Source organism: Chenopodium quinoa, unplaced genomic scaffold (assembly GCF_001683475.1).
Source record: "Chenopodium quinoa cultivar QQ74 unplaced genomic scaffold, ASM168347v1, whole genome shotgun sequence".
In the NCBI taxonomy this organism is placed as follows: Eukaryota; Viridiplantae; Streptophyta; class Magnoliopsida; order Caryophyllales; family Amaranthaceae; genus Chenopodium; species Chenopodium quinoa.
Window position 1 is genome coordinate 630,204 of NW_018744394.1, and position 17,153 is coordinate 647,356.

Consider the following 17,153-nt stretch of genomic DNA (forward strand, 5'->3'; position numbering starts at 1 on the left):
ACTGTGTCTAATATTTAGTTGGAGATGGTGGTGGATTAGGAAACAAAAGAACAAATACGGTAGGGAAATTGGGGGAAAAGGGGGAAAAAAATTGAAAGACTAATACGAGGTTACATAATAAACGGTACGTGTCCAATAAAAACGCATGAACCCATATAAATAAAATTAAAAATAAAATAAAGACACTCCAAAAACCGTGTTATGTATCGAAATCACCTTGTCTCACGACTCCCACCCCACAACCATACCTAACACAAGATCCAATAGGCATACTCGTGCTTCATAATTAATTATCCAACTGAAATAAGTCTAGTGGTTCCTATGTTTGTTAATATATATGAAGTTGTTGTTTTTGTAACAATCATTCATGGTTCAGTGGATTTATCATCTCTGGTTTTATGCACTCACAAACATGACAGCACAATTTGAGTGGAAATTTTAAAATCCTATTTATGCAGCATTGCAGCAATATTAGAAGTCAACTACAAAAGAGCAAAATACAAAATGAAATTGATCACTGAATTCATAACGAAATTTTAATGACCCAATGGATAAATAGAGGTAATACCACTCCCACAAAGATTGAAAAGGCATAAATGTAACCTATCCAAGCTGGATCTCCTTCTTGCATTGACTGCAAAATTTACACATCACAAAAGAACTGTATTCAGCTGATACAAATGATTAGAAATCTTATTGAACAAAAGATTATAAAAAAAATACACAGCTAGGTGCAATGTTGATGATGAACTTCCACAAATTTATCTTTCGTACCTGCGATATTTGTACGGATGCACGCTGGTGAATGCACATTTACACGTGTGCTACTGAGTATGACTATGTGAGCCAATAAGTGGGTTTATTACAGATTATAGCCAATATGTGAGCCAATAAGTGGGTTTATTACAGATTATAGCCACTAAGTTAAAGCTTATTTAAAACCATCATTATCCTAAATTCCTGCAAAACTATACAAAAGCATGACCCTACTACCACTTTTCCCAACAAAATAAGTTGTGAACCTAAAGTACCTATTAGATGGAATCACAAGAAAAAATAAGCAATTACAAGGAAAATTATGGGAAATTGTGAAAACGATATAAAGCAATATACATAATATAAAGCTCAAAACCCTCTTATAACTATATTACACAGAGATCATTCACATGAATAAACTAGCCTTCTAAGAAAAAAAATATATTAAAAATTATAATCATGTGTGATATAACTTATATCCTTAATCTTCCTAATTTCAATAATTTATATGGTTTACAGAAGGGAAAAGGAAAGTAGAGATGAAATTTGTTTTACCAAATTGAAGAAACCAACAATAAACCCTAATCCAATTATCTATTTCTTCATAGAGTTTCCACCAATAATCAGCTCATATCACCACATAACATCAGCGTAACCACCCCTGTTGCCTATTGCCACCTTCTTCCATACTAGTTCTTCATTAACACATTTTTAATGCTACATGAAGAACATGCCTAGGCCAAACTTTATAATGAGCAAAAGCCAAGGGCGGTCACTGGTCAAATTATAAAGTAGGGACCTTGAAGACCCAAGTCAAACCACCAGGGAAGCTGAATCTTCACCATGACAAAGTATATTGTTTGAAATTGTGTGTGTGTGCGAGAGGGGGGGGACCCCTTATTTTGTCTAAAACTTATACTATCTCAACTTATCCAAACTAATTTTGTTTAAACTTTATCTAAAATAAGTTAAAATAATACGAGTACAAAATAAAAACAAGCCCTTAATTCTAAATTCAACATTATGCAACTATTCCACTTTTCTTGTTGGTCATATGATGGAATGGGAGAACTGACCGTTAGTAGGCTGTTGAGCAAAAGTGGACCAACAAATTGCGAAAGATCATTACCAATCTGCAAGTCAGAAATATTTGGGCATTACATGCATGATAAAGTTGATAACAGCTAATGGAACAAACTGTTCAAGAGCCCTTATTTTAATAGTTTTTAGACCATTACATATATTAACCCTCTTATGGTATAGGCTAACACACATTTATACCAATGGAAAACTCATATCAACTAAATAAATCTTGATAAAAATTAACTTGTATACGATACATAAATCAATTTATGTATAATTTTGAATTAGAATATCTCCATGAGTATCTTATACAATCTATAAACCATGGTTACCTATTTATATACACATTGAAACAATTTAACAAAAACCCACATGATATATTTTTTTTTCCTTATATACAAATCACAAATTGGTTATATATACCTGAATTTTATATAATCAATTAACATCAATGACGTGTCATTATTATATATATACTTTTTAAATTTATCTTCGTATTTAGTTTTATAATTTTATCCCACTAATGTTTTATGAACTGTCTTATTTTTTTTTTAAGCATTGTAGGAACTGTATTGATTTCCTTCGCTAAAGTTTTCTCAAAACTTTATGATTTTTACTCCAACAATTTAACCACTCCTTTTAAACTTTCTTGAATTTTATTCTTCGTTCTCTTTTAAAACTCCCTTAATTTTCCTTGGATGCTCTTTCTTTTGTTTACTTTACTCACCTTTTTCAAATTCTTTCAAATGATTATCTTTTTATGTTCCTTTCTTTATATCGTATTGTTCCTTATGACGATCCATGTAAGCTGACCCCAAAGTTTTTTTGGGCTAAGGCTTAGTTGTTGTTGTTGATAAAAATCACAATTATGGTAAAATTCATTTTTTCTAATATTGAACAAATGAATAGTAAATGAGTACCTACGACAATACACATTGTGTGTGTTCCATTTCTTTTTAGTTGACACATTTTCACTACACGCAATAGGCACTATTAAGTTACTTTGATTCCCTTTTGCAATTTATATTCAAGGACAAACATAGTCATGTAGGGACTTGTTGGATTCATCACAATGTATATTCTCTAAAAATAAACCGAATATAATTTTTTTTCTTATTGATAATTAAAAAACGTTATTTCTGAAATCATGCATAGGCAAATGTGTTAAAAGAAATGTGTCTACTAAAATGAAAAGGAGGAAGTATAAGTATATTATATTTTTATGTGTTGCATTATTATACAAGCCAACTAATCAAATGTTAAATATATAAATAGAGTAGAAATAGCTCAAAATAGCTTCCGGTAATGTCAGATTTTTGTTTCTAGATAATGTGAGTTTTTACAGGTAATGTGAGTTTAATATCAGATATTGTAATTTTTTCATAGCAATATATATATTCTATAAATGATCTTGCATATTTTGAAGACAAAAGTACCTTCCAGAATCCTCCCCACCAAAACCTACAGACAAAAATGAATGGGTCAGTAATTAAAAAAGTATACATATAAGATATATTACAGCAAAACAAATATTAATAATCAAATCTTGAGGATATACAAAAGTAGCCCAAACATGTTAAAGTCAAAATGGTTCACTGAAATGAAAATATAAAATCTAATTTTTAGGAATAAATTGGACAATTTGAGAAAATAGGGAGCAAAATGTTTTTGCACAAGGCAATAAGACAAAAACAAAAGCTTGAAAAGTAAAAAAAAAAAAAAAAAAAAAAAAAAAAAAAAATCAAACAAACCACCACCAATTAGCATAGGTTTACAGATGAAAGATATTCACCAACATACCTTCCACCAAGACTACGATTTAACGGTCTTAAAAGCCAAGGTTTTGGTTTTCGAGATTCCACAACCCAGCAACTCTGGAACCTAGAATATCAGACAAAAACCCAGGGAAACCATTCATACACTATAAAAATAAGAGATATATGTAAGAAATTGTACATACTTGCTTATCAATGTTTCAGTTTGATCCCATGTGTCTAGCTTCCATACGTCCTTCTCTGTTAATGGTCTTTTATAACCAAGCTCCATGAGGGGATTCATCCACGAAAATAAAATTTCTATCATCAAGGTAGACAAAATAATAAGGCAACTTGTTAAAGAACAGAACACTTCAGAAATTGAGACTACATGTTCTGATGTATATCTTATTAGGATAACATAAGCAAGCAACCAGTCCTTCCTTCAATCACAAAAGTTTATAAAATCATCTAATTAGCCATCTTAAACATGTTTAAAAGTTTCCAATTGAAATTGCTTTTACGCATATGACAAGGAAAATGCGATTATGATGTCTCTTTAATTACTATCTTGAAAAGGAAAATGTAATTATGATGTCTAATCATTAACTAGAAGTGATTCAAACATTTTAGAATTCAGGGAATCATCAAACATAAAATTAACAAGGATGGAAGATCAGCTCCCAAAGGTAAGAGAGGAAAAAAAACATACTAGAGAATATGTTAACATGCCTCTCCGGACAGATTAGTTCTCCACCAGGAAGTTCCTCGTACTCACTGTCATCAATTTGTTCATGCCTTATGGGAGTATACCCCGGGTAAGGATCCAAACTAGGAACGTAGACAAACAAAAGTACTCCAAACAGGCCCTAAACCAAAGAAAATGAGCAACTCTAAATACATCTTTAAGAATAGAGAGCACATTAGTCACAGATAAGACAAGCATAAAAATACCACTTTTATCAGAAGTGAGTTGCATGAGCTTTCAATGATACGTAGTTTGCAACATGAACTAAGAAAACTTATAAGGTTGAATATTCATTGATTATATTCAGCAATAAAAGCTATTTTTATATGAGGTATAGATACTGCTTCTATCAATTAAATTAAAGATATTTTCTAAACGAACGATCTTTATTCAAACAGCAGAATACAAGATACAACAATTTAGATAGGGATCAATTACAAGTAGTTGGAGCCATTAAATAAGCACATCAGGAAAACAAAAAACATTCTACTTAAGAGAGGGATTATATACAACTCTATAAAAAGCGGCCTTATTGCTTAAAATAACTCTTAAGAGGATTGGTCAACTTACAACTCTATTCAAAGGAATGAAGCATTTTTCAAAGCCTAATTACATGATAAAGTAAATTAAAATGAACAAAGTAAAAGACAACTAACCTGGACGACAACCTCACTGATGTAGAGATACAGCACCGATCTGCAACAAGACAACCCCAGTCACAAATGATAAAACTAGTGACGGTGCTAAAATTCAAATAATTTTGAGGAACAAGCTTCCTTCACAGAAAAATATACAGATACAAGAAATCATCCAGTAAATTAGACAACAAGATAAAATATTTTTTGAAAAAAAAAATTTATCAACTTCTTGTTATACATGCAAGCTTGAAGTCAACCACAAATTTTCTATATTTAGGGAAAGCATGCAACAGGAGCTGCAGAGCAGAAACAATCATTAGAGATGATGAACAGATGTATACAAAGTAAACAAGAGGATGAACAAAGCAACACAAAAAAGAGGTGCACAAGAGAAGAAGATGAAGAAATCAGCCACCACAAATGTGCCACATCCCACTGGAAACTAAAAGTATGAAATTTGCATTTACTATACAATCCATTATTTTCTATTTATTGTATTTTACTCATTTTTATCATTTCACTTACTTTACTTTTGCTTGTAGGTGGAGGGGGAAGGGGTAATAGCATAATCAGGAATTTCGAATAGGCTAGAAAACTAATTAAAACAAGATTCGTACATATCCTTTAAGACAACATTTCCAATCAGTATTATTTGTTATGCTGATACCTACATTCTTGAGTAAAAATATAACGGCTTATCATCAAAGAATTGTAGAATTGCTTAAAAAAGGCAAAAGGGAAAAGGAAATAGAGTGTGACTTTGTCAGTTGTCATAAATATGTTTTTTAAGAAATTTTTAACAATTGAATGATGGTTTGAATAACGTACAAGCACATAAGAAGAAAGCATTTCTATCAGATGTAAGAGTTAGTCAAAGAAGCACTGAAGATGTCAGAGTTAGTCAAAGAAGAACTGAAGATGTCAGAGTTAGTCAAAGAAGCACTAAAGATGTAAGAACCAACCTATCATAGTGCTCCTTCAAAGTAAGCATGAGATTGAGCATCACAGCATCTCCAACCAAAGCATACATGACACCAAATCTGACAAACCATCGGAATTCCCGAACATACACTTTAATTTCTATGCCAGTCATGACAAACACTGAGAGCCAAGCCAGAGCTTCAATGATCAATGAGATCACCTGAAGTAGAAGAAGGAAATATGTGTTACTGATTCTGCAAAATGGAAGTGTTGAACTTGAATAATGCAAGTAGGGAAATATTGCAAGTCCTAAATCAATGGGAAAATTTTGTATATAGGTCATGAACACCTCTAAAGGAAAGGGAAAAGATGCTGAACTCATGTTCTAAAATTTTAGACAATATGAAGAGAACTGACCCTAAAAGCTGCAGACAGCAGAATTTTACGCTTGCATATATCACAGTAACAATGACTATAAATATCACAGTGACAAAGAGACTCATTGATGTTATCATATCAGCTGTTGCTAGTGTCCGAGATATATACAGACCTTTAACTCTCAGCAGTACAGACACCATAAATAGAGGTTTTAGGCAACTTTTTGGCAGCAATGAGAAAGAAAATATGATACCCTAAACATAAAAGTAAACAATATTCTGACCAGCTTATACATATTTAATCAAAGAGATTAAAAATAAGATTTGATCTTTTAAATCCATTTTCTACAAAGACTTAAGGTTTTAGTAGAGATTCCCTGTCTTCTTTTTAAATAAAGAAAATTGTACAAAGAAAGACCTCGAAGAAGAAAAATACAGAAAGGGAGGACTGATCTTTAATTATGAGGTAACGAAGGAAAGTTATGCACATATACACTTGACACAGACATTCAAGAGAGATCATGAAGTACATCTTCAACTGAGAGTCAAAGATATCTACTTTTATCTCACATAAAGAGTTTTGTCTCTAATAACGATACTGATGACATACAGAGAATACAGAGACTGAAAAAGCTATTTTTCGTGATGCATCTCAGTATACAAGGCTTGACTTTTCTATATTTTAATTATGTCAACAATTTCTTTTTTTCTCATTAACTGTTCCTATTAAGATATGAGATACTGAGTATCAAATCTTAGATATTTTTGGTCATCTTGGTTCGTTGTGAAAATAGAACAAACAAAGAATAAAGCTCTGCGTGCGACTCTTTTTTTTATTTTATTTTTAGTATAAAATGGATGACTAATAAAAGAACACACAGAAGTATAAACTAGGAAACAAAGAAAGCAAAAAATGTTAAAATTCAATGACACAGCACATAAGATAAGAACCCCATTGCAGTTCAACAAAAATCACTCTGTATGTTACATGCATCAGCTGAATAACAAACTTTAAGCATCAAATAGAAGGACATACTTCGTACGGCGCAAGACCAGCCTGCCCATCCAAATTAACCACTGAAATGCCCATAATTAACCTAAACAAAGGCTCAGCAGCAGAGTAACCAGCCAACAAAGCCAGGAAGTAATTGTAAAACTTGGACCTCAAACAAAACTTCTGAGCTTTCACATTATTCTGGATTACCCATATTCGATATAGACAAAGCCCCATCATAACTAAATGCGACACGCAAATCACAAGACTGTTTGTACCACAAGGTGTATAAGCTCCCAGTGCATTTTGCACTGCTGTTCCCCAGACACCATTCGCCACCGGTTGGCAATACCAATCCAATGGCTTGAAAGCCATCGCTAATCGCCTTTTTACCCTCAAATCAATCAGTATAAATTCCTGCCTACTTTTGCATCAACCTCAAATAAATCAATGATGAAATATAGAACGCATTTATTCCACTAAAACACCTGCCACAAAACCAAACCCCAATATAAATTCAGCTTGCTTTTACAACTCAACTAAAAAATTCTTCAACAATTCGAGCTAAAAACAACATAAAATCATCCTGCTAAAAACAATTATATAATTATCATTTAGTCAATTCGAAATCAAACCCTTATATATTTTAGCACAATTAAGAATCCCACAATAGTAATTAACTTGTTAAACAAATATATTAGATTAATTTCTACAGAACATTATTCCTTTCGACTTTCTCATAATCCAAACCCCCCAAAAACCCAATAAAAATAGGGATTAAAATTAAAATCATATAAAAAATGAGCATAATTACAATCAAATTAACAAGTACAAATTTTTTAAAAATTTGGTAAATGATTAAAAGCTTAAAGTCTTACTAAGTTGACCGTAAAATTGGTGACAGAAGATAGAGATTGATTGGCAATAACACACCATTAATATCCCAAATTAGTCAGATAAAATACGCGGAATAATCGTAAAACGAAGCACATTTTTAAGAGAGAAAGAGAGAGTGACCTTTTTTTTTCCTTGAGAACTCTTCTCATTGAGAAGCAAAACTCAAAAGATAGTGTGAAGGACCAAAATGTATGGAGAATAGTTAATTAATAAATAAAAGTACAAAAAGAGAGTAAAGGTGTACAATCAAACATTTATTAGGAGGTTTTTCCAAAGTGAGCCAATTTTGGCAAATATTAACCAAAATGGTTCCGTGGCAAAAGTATTTACCAAACTAAGCTTCCAGGCTAAAACGCTATCTCGGTCAGCGTTTTATGCCTGGGTTTTTTTTAAAAAAAAATCAACCTAAAAACGCTATCTGGGACAGCGTTTCTGTCGTTTTTTTTAAATTTTTGTAATTGCCTTTTATTTATAAAAATGTTTTTAAAACACAAAAACAGTTATACCAAAGACGCTGTCCCAGACAGCGTTTAACTCTGAAACTCTATAAACGTTGTCTCAGACAGCGTTTCATTAACCTTAAACGCTGTCTGAGACAGAGTTTCTGTCGTTTTTTTTCCTGCACCAGCGTATTTCATCCTTTCATTTCCTCGTCCTTCATTCTCAAACCCCTTCTTTCCCAAACTCTAACTTAATCCCCCTCTCTCTCATACTTGTGCTCCTCCGTATAGACCGCCGCCGGCGCCGCCACCTCCACCGTTGCCCGCCGTCACCTCCACCGTCGCCCTCCGTGTAGCCCACTATACACTCCCCTCACCCTGAAATAGGTATTCATTCAACTTTCTTTGTGTTTTAAATTCTAGGGTTTATGTTGGTGATTTCTAATTTTTTTGGAATTGGGTTAAAATGTTGATGAGGTTGAGTTGTTAGTGTTAAAAATGTTGAATTGTTAGTGTTGGTATTGTTGAATTATTAGTGTTGGTAATTGTTGAATTGTTAGTGTTGATAATGGTAGTGTTGATATTGTTAGTGTTGATAATAGTTTGGATAATGTTGAATTGTTGTTGTTGGTTTTGTTGAAAATTGTTGACAATGGTTGATAATTATTAGGTTTTGAACAGTTGTAATTACCTACATTGTTGTGTAATAATGGTGATTTAGGGGTTCTTAGTAGTTAATTTGTATAGTATGTAAAAAAATTTTGTTTGATTGTGGTGATTTAGGGATGATTTAACGGCTTTACGTAAAATGTGTTTTGGTTGTTATGTAGAATATGGCTGGACAAAATGTGGAGTTGTTATGTCGATGGGGAGGTGAAATTTTGTGTAATGGATCAAATGTGGAGTACAGTGGAGGGAATATGGACCTTATAACACTTGAACCGAACATGACTGTGACTGATCTGATGAATGAGGTTCACAGTTGTATTGGTTCAAACCCTATGACTGGTGAACTGAACCTTAAAATGAGGTGTGATACTGGTCATGGGGTGCAAGTGTTACATGTCTCTACGAACAGACATTTGAAAGGTTTGAGGAGCATGGTAGGAATGAAGGGTTTTCCCAATGAGATATATGTAGAAACAGTGCCTATATGTACCCAACAAAGTACTCAGGCAGAACAGCAAGCTACATATGTCTCTGATTACAACACCGCGTCCTTCCAAGAGCCCGCAAACCACATTCCATCGAATGCATATGGGATGGGTTCTTTCACTCGAATGATGCAGGACGACCAATTTCACTTGCCTTTTAGTTCTCATATAGCTTCACCAGTACATGCGGGGGGACGCGTGACAGTGTTCGTCCAGCCTGCTCCGTCGTCATCGAACACCGTGACATCTTCGCCGATGCAATTGCATAGCTACTCTCCTATGCAAGGTGATGATGGTTCACCGTTTCGAGAAGAGCCAAATCATTTTGATGATGTTGTGAATAATGAATTGTCGGTGTATGATGTGTATGCGGAAATGGATGATGAGGACGAGAACGAAGAGGGGGATGATGAACCTACACAGGTGGAAGATGGTCAGTCGTTGGTTAGAACTCCCATACCTTGGTTCAGTGAGGTAGCCGAGAACTATGAAGTTGATCAGTATTGGGCCGAATCGGGTAGCAACACCTCTTTTGTTCCCGGGGGAGAATTTGAGAAGGGAATGTATTTTGAGAGCAAGAAACTGCTTCAAGAAATGGTGAAGATGTATTCTATTCAGAGGAATCAATTCTACACCACAGTGACCTCGAATGATGGTGTCCTACATCCGCGATGCAAGAAGAAATGTGGTTGGATGCTACGGGGTACCAAATCGAGTGAGCACTCACGTGGTTTTACCATAGTCACGTACAAAGGCCCGCATCGGGAGACATGTGTCAGTGAAGTACTATCTAATGATCACCCACACTTGGATTCGTCCGTAATAGCCGAGTATGTGAAGTCCTTTGTGCGGAAAGATCCTTCGTTGAAAGTGGAATTCATACAGGAACTGATCTCGAAGCAATTTCATTTCGATGTCCCGTATCGACGAGCGTGGTATGCCAAGGAGAAAGCAATAGCTGAGATATTTGGGGATTGGGAGAGTTCATATGGCAGACTTCCTCACTTCATGCAAGCACTCCTACGGTCGAACCCGGGAACATGTGTCGTATGGAAACACAAAGCTTTAGTGGATGGTGTATACTACAGCAACATGGAAGTGTTTGAACGAGTGTTTTGGGCCTTCGGTCCTTGTATACATTGCTTTAAACATTGTATGTCTGTTATCTGTATCGATAGGACGCACTTGTACGGGAAGTATAAAGGAACACTGTTGGTTGCTACGAGTGTTGATGCAAGCTTCCAAGTATTTCCTATTGCATTTGCGGTGGTTGAAGGGGAAAACACTTCCAGCTGGTCTTGGTTCCTAGGTTGTATTCGAGATCGTGTCACGCAACGGGATGGCCTTTGTGTTATTTCTGATCGGCATCCTGGGATCATTGCAGCAATGAATGATCCCAATGTTGGATTCACCCAGCCCCGAGCGTATCACAGGTTTTGTGTCCGCCACATAGCCTCTAACTTGAAGACTCACGTGTGAAGTAACGACATGAGAGACATGTTCAAGGCCGCTGCGTACCAAAGGCAAGAAAGAAAACTTCAAGTTGATCTGTGTTTCATTGGTGAGGCATGTCTCAAGGCCATTGAGTACATTGCTCAAGTCTTGTTCCCTATGTGGTCTCTGTTTCACGACAGTGGTCGCAGGTATGGTATATGTACTACTAACTTCTCGGAGACATTCAACAATGTGCTGAAAGGAGCTCGGTTTCTACCGATTATGTCCCTTGTCAAGTTAACCTTCCACAGAGTTAACAAGTATTTCACTTTGAGAAGGGAGTCTTCTGAGGCTAGGTCTGATCAGGGACTTCTATACCCCCCAAAGGTCACTGCCATCCTTGAGAAGAACACCGCTAAAGCCAGATATCATAGAGTGGATGCCTATAACCGGCGATTGCATATTTACCAAGTGACAACAGAGAGGGCAGAGAGAGTTGGTAATAAAGGAGGCCACAAGCATACGGTGAACTGGCAGTTGAGAACGTGTACGTGCAACAAACCGAAGATATTCCACCTCCCATGTTCTCATGTGCTAGCAGTCTGTGCTACATACTCACTATCAGAACGGCCTTGGGTGGACCCTCTGTTGCAGTCGGCCGCCTACATGAACACCTATGCACCACAGCTCTGGCCGATCCCCTGCGAGACAACCTGGGCACAGTGGGCACAATACGTAGGCCCTAAACTCATTCCGGACGGCACAATGATACGTGAAAAGGTCGTCCAAAGTCGAAGCGCATACGCAATGAGATGGATGACAGCAACCGGCCCCCAACCAAATGCAGCCGTTGTCACCAGCAAGGTCACAACCGCACTACTTGTCCATCTAGACCAACATAGGACCTAAGTGTATATGTGTTATTTGATATAGTAGTATGTAGTGGTGTTATTTTAATGAAACAGTTATAATTTTCTACATTATGTGTTATTGTGTTCAATTCGATGAATTTTATTTTGTACGTTGGATGTTCGAGATTTCCTGTTTATGCCTTTCAATCGAAATTAGTATTCAATATATTGTGTTAGTGTTTGGTGTGTAACGTTTTCAATGAACAGATATCATGGACGTACAGGATAGGACACCCGGACCTGTTGACCCTTCTGTCCTGACACTACAGGACACCCATCGGAGCGTCGACGTATGGAACCTGACGGTAATGATTCATCTTTAACGTTTTTGGATTCTTTGATGCACTATCTTTTGTTACTTATAAATGCTCCTGTGTTTTCAGGGTGACGTAGCGAAGCCACTACAGTGCAGGCACTATAGGACCCCATGGGTTGTCCATGATCGTTGCCTTGAGTACGTGACGTACGCTAGCTTTGGCGGTGTACATCGCTTGGGATTCAGGAAGATTGACCGACACCTTGTCACGGCGTTAGTGGAGAGATGGAGGCAGGAGACGCACTCCTTCCACCTACCAGTTGGGGAGGCGACTGTGACATTGCGGGACGTGGCAATACTTACGCGCCTTCCAGTACAGGGGACTGCGGTGACGGGATCATTTCTAGTCGATCCCGTTGGATTGGTTGTGCGGGTTCTCGGGGTGCAGTCGGGTCCCAACGATGTTAGGGGCTCCGCCTTGAGGACGGTCTGGTTACGAGATACTTTCCAGGGCTTGCCTGCGGAGGCCGATGACGCCACAGTACAGAGATACGCTCGAGCGTACTTGTTCTTCCTCATATCCGGCGTGTTGTTCGGCAACAAGAGCGGGAGCCACTTGCAGCTTATTTACCTACAGTTGTTGGACCACGACTAGGAGCATATCCGTGGATACAACTGGGGTAGTGCCTCTTTGGCGGTGTTGTATCGCCAACTTTGCAGAGCCTCACGGAGTGGTGCGCTCGAGATTGGAGGACCTCTATTTGTGCTTCAGGTATACTACGTATATTATCACAAGCGAATTATGCAATGAGTAATGTCATATTTAACATAGTTTTGTGTTTTGCTATTGAAGCTATGGGCTTGGGAGCACATCCACGTAGGAAGACCAGGTAGGCCTGCTGTACATCGTCCGGGGCAGCAGGATTAGGATGACCAGTATGAGCCGTACATCGCTCCGCCTCGCCCTGCAGCTGATGAGGCTTACGGTTGCAGGTTTGTAACATGTGTCATTATTTTTCCCATATACGATTTCATTTTGTAAACATACTTACCAAATTTGTTGCCCCAGGTGGATGGTCCCCAGACTCACACAGGCACATACGGCGACGGGTCTCCCATACTACCGAGACGCCCTTGATCGACTCACTGAGGATCAGGTACAAACTCTGAAGACATTTGTAATCATTTAGGTACTGTGTATACTGATTGTGGACTAACTTATTTAGGATGTGTTATTGCAGATCACATGGGATCCGTATGTACCGGAGTTGGTAGATGTCATGCCTGCACATCTACTGGAGCATCAGGGAGAGTGGCGTGCCCGGGTCCCCCTGATCTGTTTTGAGGTTGTGGAGAGTCACCTACCTGACCGCGTCATGCGACAGTTCGGACTGCAGCAGCTTATTCCCCAGAACTGTGACACTGTCGTGCGCCTTCACGACATTGACCGTCGGGGAAAGACGGAGACAAACTGGGCACTGGAGCATTGGCAGTATCTTCAGCTATGGGAGCAGCGGTTGGGTCATGTCGTTCAGGGTTATCCCATGCAGGGCGTTATGGATCATGACGATCCGTACATGGTGTGATACAGGCTTATCACACGCCGTTTCATCAACCCCGGCTACACACCACCGTCCACCCATTACCACCCGGCACATGACGTCATTAGCGGATATGTGAGTTCCTTTTACTATACTTATCATCCTCATTTTTTAACTTTTTTAAATATCATGTACTTGACTGATCGATGATTACTACAGGCGGCGGATATGGTGGCGATGTATGATGCACTGTCCCTCGCCCTTACAGACGGACCCACCAGAGCCCAGGTCCAGCGGATGCGAGATATGTCCGCGACTTCCTTACGCAGACATGGTCACGGTCATCTCATCCAACAGCGGGACGGTGATGATGGTCACTCCATCCATTCGCGGTTCGACCCCGGCCAGAGTAGCAGTGGAGGTGATCCTACGTCGCACATAGAGGCAGAGGAGTACATCTTCCACAGTTCTGCACCCTTCAGAACCCAGGAGGACGCATCGTCCAACCAGCTCACTCCCCCCCCCCACGCCGGAACCCATTCACCATTACACTCGGCGTCGTCCAAGACGAAGGGACGACAGTGAGGCTAGGGAAGGGTTACACCAAATTGATGAGTAGTGAACGTATTGTATCATTGTTTTGTCCTTTTTCCTGGAATGTTGTATATAACGATTGCATTATCAATATAAGACATGCTGGTTGAATGAATCTGTTTGTGTTTTGAAGTTTTGTTTGCTTATTTATCCAAATCGGATTTATGTCAGTCAAAATAGATCCTTCAGGGCTAATGTACGTTAAACATTAGACATTTGGAATCCATAGTCGAAAATGGGGAAGAAAGGATGGCCCGTGGTGGTTAATGTGGTTGTTCATGGTGGTTTTAGTGTTGTTGGTTGTGGTGGGTGGTTATCGACGGTTGTTGAATGGTTGGGGTTGGTGGTGGAGCTGGTTGAAGTGTTGTTGGAGGTCAAAAGTGGTGGCAGATGGTGGTCGATGGTGGGGGTTGTTGGTGGATTGTGGTGGCAAGAATCATGGCAGGGGGTGGTGGGTGGGGGCAGAAGAAAGTGGCAGATCAGTGGCAAAAGGCTGATTCTGCTGCTGTTTTGCACACCAGCAGAGAAACGCTGTCCCATACAGCATTTTAGGTTGAAAATAAAACGCTGTCTAAGACAGCGTTTTAGGTACAAGGAAGTTTGTACATAAAGCGCTGTCTGGGACAGCGTCTTTGGTATAACTGTTTTTGTTTTTTAAAAACATTTTTATAAATAAAAGGCAATTACAAAAATTTAAAAATTACGACAGCGCTTTAGCCTGGAAGCTTAGTTTGGTAAATACTTTTGCCACGGAACCATTTTGGTTAATATTTGCCAAAATTGGCTCACTTTGGAAAAACGTCCCATTTATTAGATAGTGTAATATCCTACTACTAGAGTGGGCTTGGAATGAATTGGTCAATCATTTGTTTGAGTTGTTGGTGTTAGAGAGGCCTGCGTCACCGCTTACGAATCTTTTACTTTGTGTTTAGATAGACGAACGCTTTATAGGGATGTCAATTTGGGTTAATGGTTCGGTCTTAGATTGGGTTTATCAGTTTTTTTGGATTATGATGGATTGGATTGGGTCATTATCGCATCAGATTGGACAAATAATGGGGAGGAATGGGTTGAGTCAATCGTGTAAAGCCCCACAAATTTGTGGTTGAGGTCGTGCTCAGCCAACAATGGTTGAGGCCATGCCCACCAATGAACATTTACTAGAAAACAATGGATAATTTAGAAAATAACACCAAAAAAAAAACAACTTTTATTATAACACAACGAAAAAAACTTACAAATTTGATTTCACCACCACTTAACGGATTCCATCCATGAATCCGTTAGTGGGGCCATATGTGACACGTGTCAATAGCTTATTAGCCTAAAAATTAAGTTAATTAAAAAGAAAATAAAATAAATTAAAATAACCCTAAACCAGACAGCCCCACCATCGGTGCAACCTACCCAGCCACCGAGAACATAGCTCAAGTCGCCGGCACACCCTGCCCCCACCAAAACCAGCGACTCCAACCCTTCCCCCTTTTAACCCCTTCAAACCACCACGAAAACTAGGGTTGTACACAGTTTAGTCTGGACCGTAACCAAACCTGACCAAACCGCATTTTAATGGTTTGGTTTGGTTTACGGTTTGGTTTCGATTTTTGGGAAGTACGGTTAGCGGTTTGGTTTGGTTTTTTCAAAAATTATAAATCAAACCAAACCGTAAACCAGTAAACCGCATTTTAATATTTATATAATTTCTAAATAAATTAAAATAGTTATTATATATTATTAAAAAAAATAAATAAAAAAAATGAAAAATTATTAGAAGACTATACAGTCAGTATACTACTATACTCTATACTCATTCTCAAATAGTTATTATATATTATGTATAATTTTTAATATGTGTTATTGTGTTAGCACTTAGCACTTGATTAGTTGGTTGTTATTTTGATTAAAACTTTGTAGTATAATTTAATCCCTTTGGCCTAATTATTTGAACTTATTATAAATTTATTAATATTAGACAATTTTTAGGAAAAAATGTCGTCTCATCATAAACCGCAAACCAAACCGTAATTTCAATACTAATATGGTTTGGTTTGGTTTGGAAAATTGACCAAACCGTATTTTGCGGTTTGGTTTGGTTTGGACTCAAACCGCACCAAACCAGACCATGTTCACCCCTAACGAAAACCACCCAATTGATTTGAAATTAGGATAACTTTGTGCAACGCCGGAGTTAGCATGAAAACAACGGAAATCGAATCCGATTTGCTTTCGGGTACGACGGTTTCGTTCGAATTGCTTGGCATTGGCGTTGTTTGGAACACCCTAATTTGAAACTCAAAATAGGTAAATGAAAGTCAAACACACTCGGGGTTTGACTTTTCTTAACTTTCTCTCCTCCTTGACGGTTTCTATGGCGGTTTGCTGAAGTCGGTTTTCTTACTCAACTTGGTTTTTATGCCTCGCCAAAAAAAGTAAGCAACGCCTCTTCCTTAAACCCCATCATTTGGATCTTTAGCTCCTTTAGATCTTGACATATTGAAGAACTTGAATGTGACTATGAACCCTAATTCGATTCCTGAAGTTGAGGATGAACTCGAGTCGGTTACTCCACATGTTCATCTTGTTCATCCCTCAGCTGGGAAGATTACTCGAGCTGATTTGAAGGCTCTTGAACATCATCATCAACTTTCCCAGAAC

General features: G+C 37.8%; 1 protein-coding gene and 1 long non-coding RNA gene across 4 annotated transcripts in view; one reads left to right on the forward strand and one right to left on the reverse strand.

The window, feature by feature from the left end:
* Positions 1–8,388, reverse strand: part of LOC110696871 (ABC transporter C family member 2-like) — a 35,775-nt gene extending 27,387 nt beyond the window's left edge. The window contains exons 1-10 of one of the 3 annotated variants that reach the window (XM_021874210.1): positions 8,289–8,388; positions 7,314–7,759; positions 5,942–6,120; positions 4,998–5,037; positions 4,306–4,462; positions 3,800–3,914; positions 3,640–3,720; positions 3,276–3,300; positions 1,833–1,889; positions 569–634 (exon numbers count right to left, since the gene is read on the reverse strand). In XM_021874210.1, the coding sequence (XP_021729902.1) occupies positions 569–634; positions 1,833–1,889; positions 3,276–3,300; positions 3,640–3,720; positions 3,800–3,914; positions 4,306–4,462; positions 4,998–5,037; positions 5,942–6,120; positions 7,314–7,646 (1,053 nt within the window). In that variant the 5' untranslated portion in view covers positions 7,647–7,759; positions 8,289–8,388. The other 2 variants (XM_021874209.1, XM_021874211.1) reach the window with 2 other exon arrangements.
* Positions 8,389–13,291: 4,903 nt separating this feature from the next.
* Positions 13,292–14,402, forward strand: LOC110696878. The gene is made up of 3 exons (XR_002506408.1): positions 13,292–13,356; positions 13,433–14,039; positions 14,124–14,402. It is a non-coding gene; the product is annotated as an uncharacterized LOC110696878 (long non-coding RNA).
* The last annotated feature ends 2,751 nt before the right edge of the window (positions 14,403–17,153 follow it).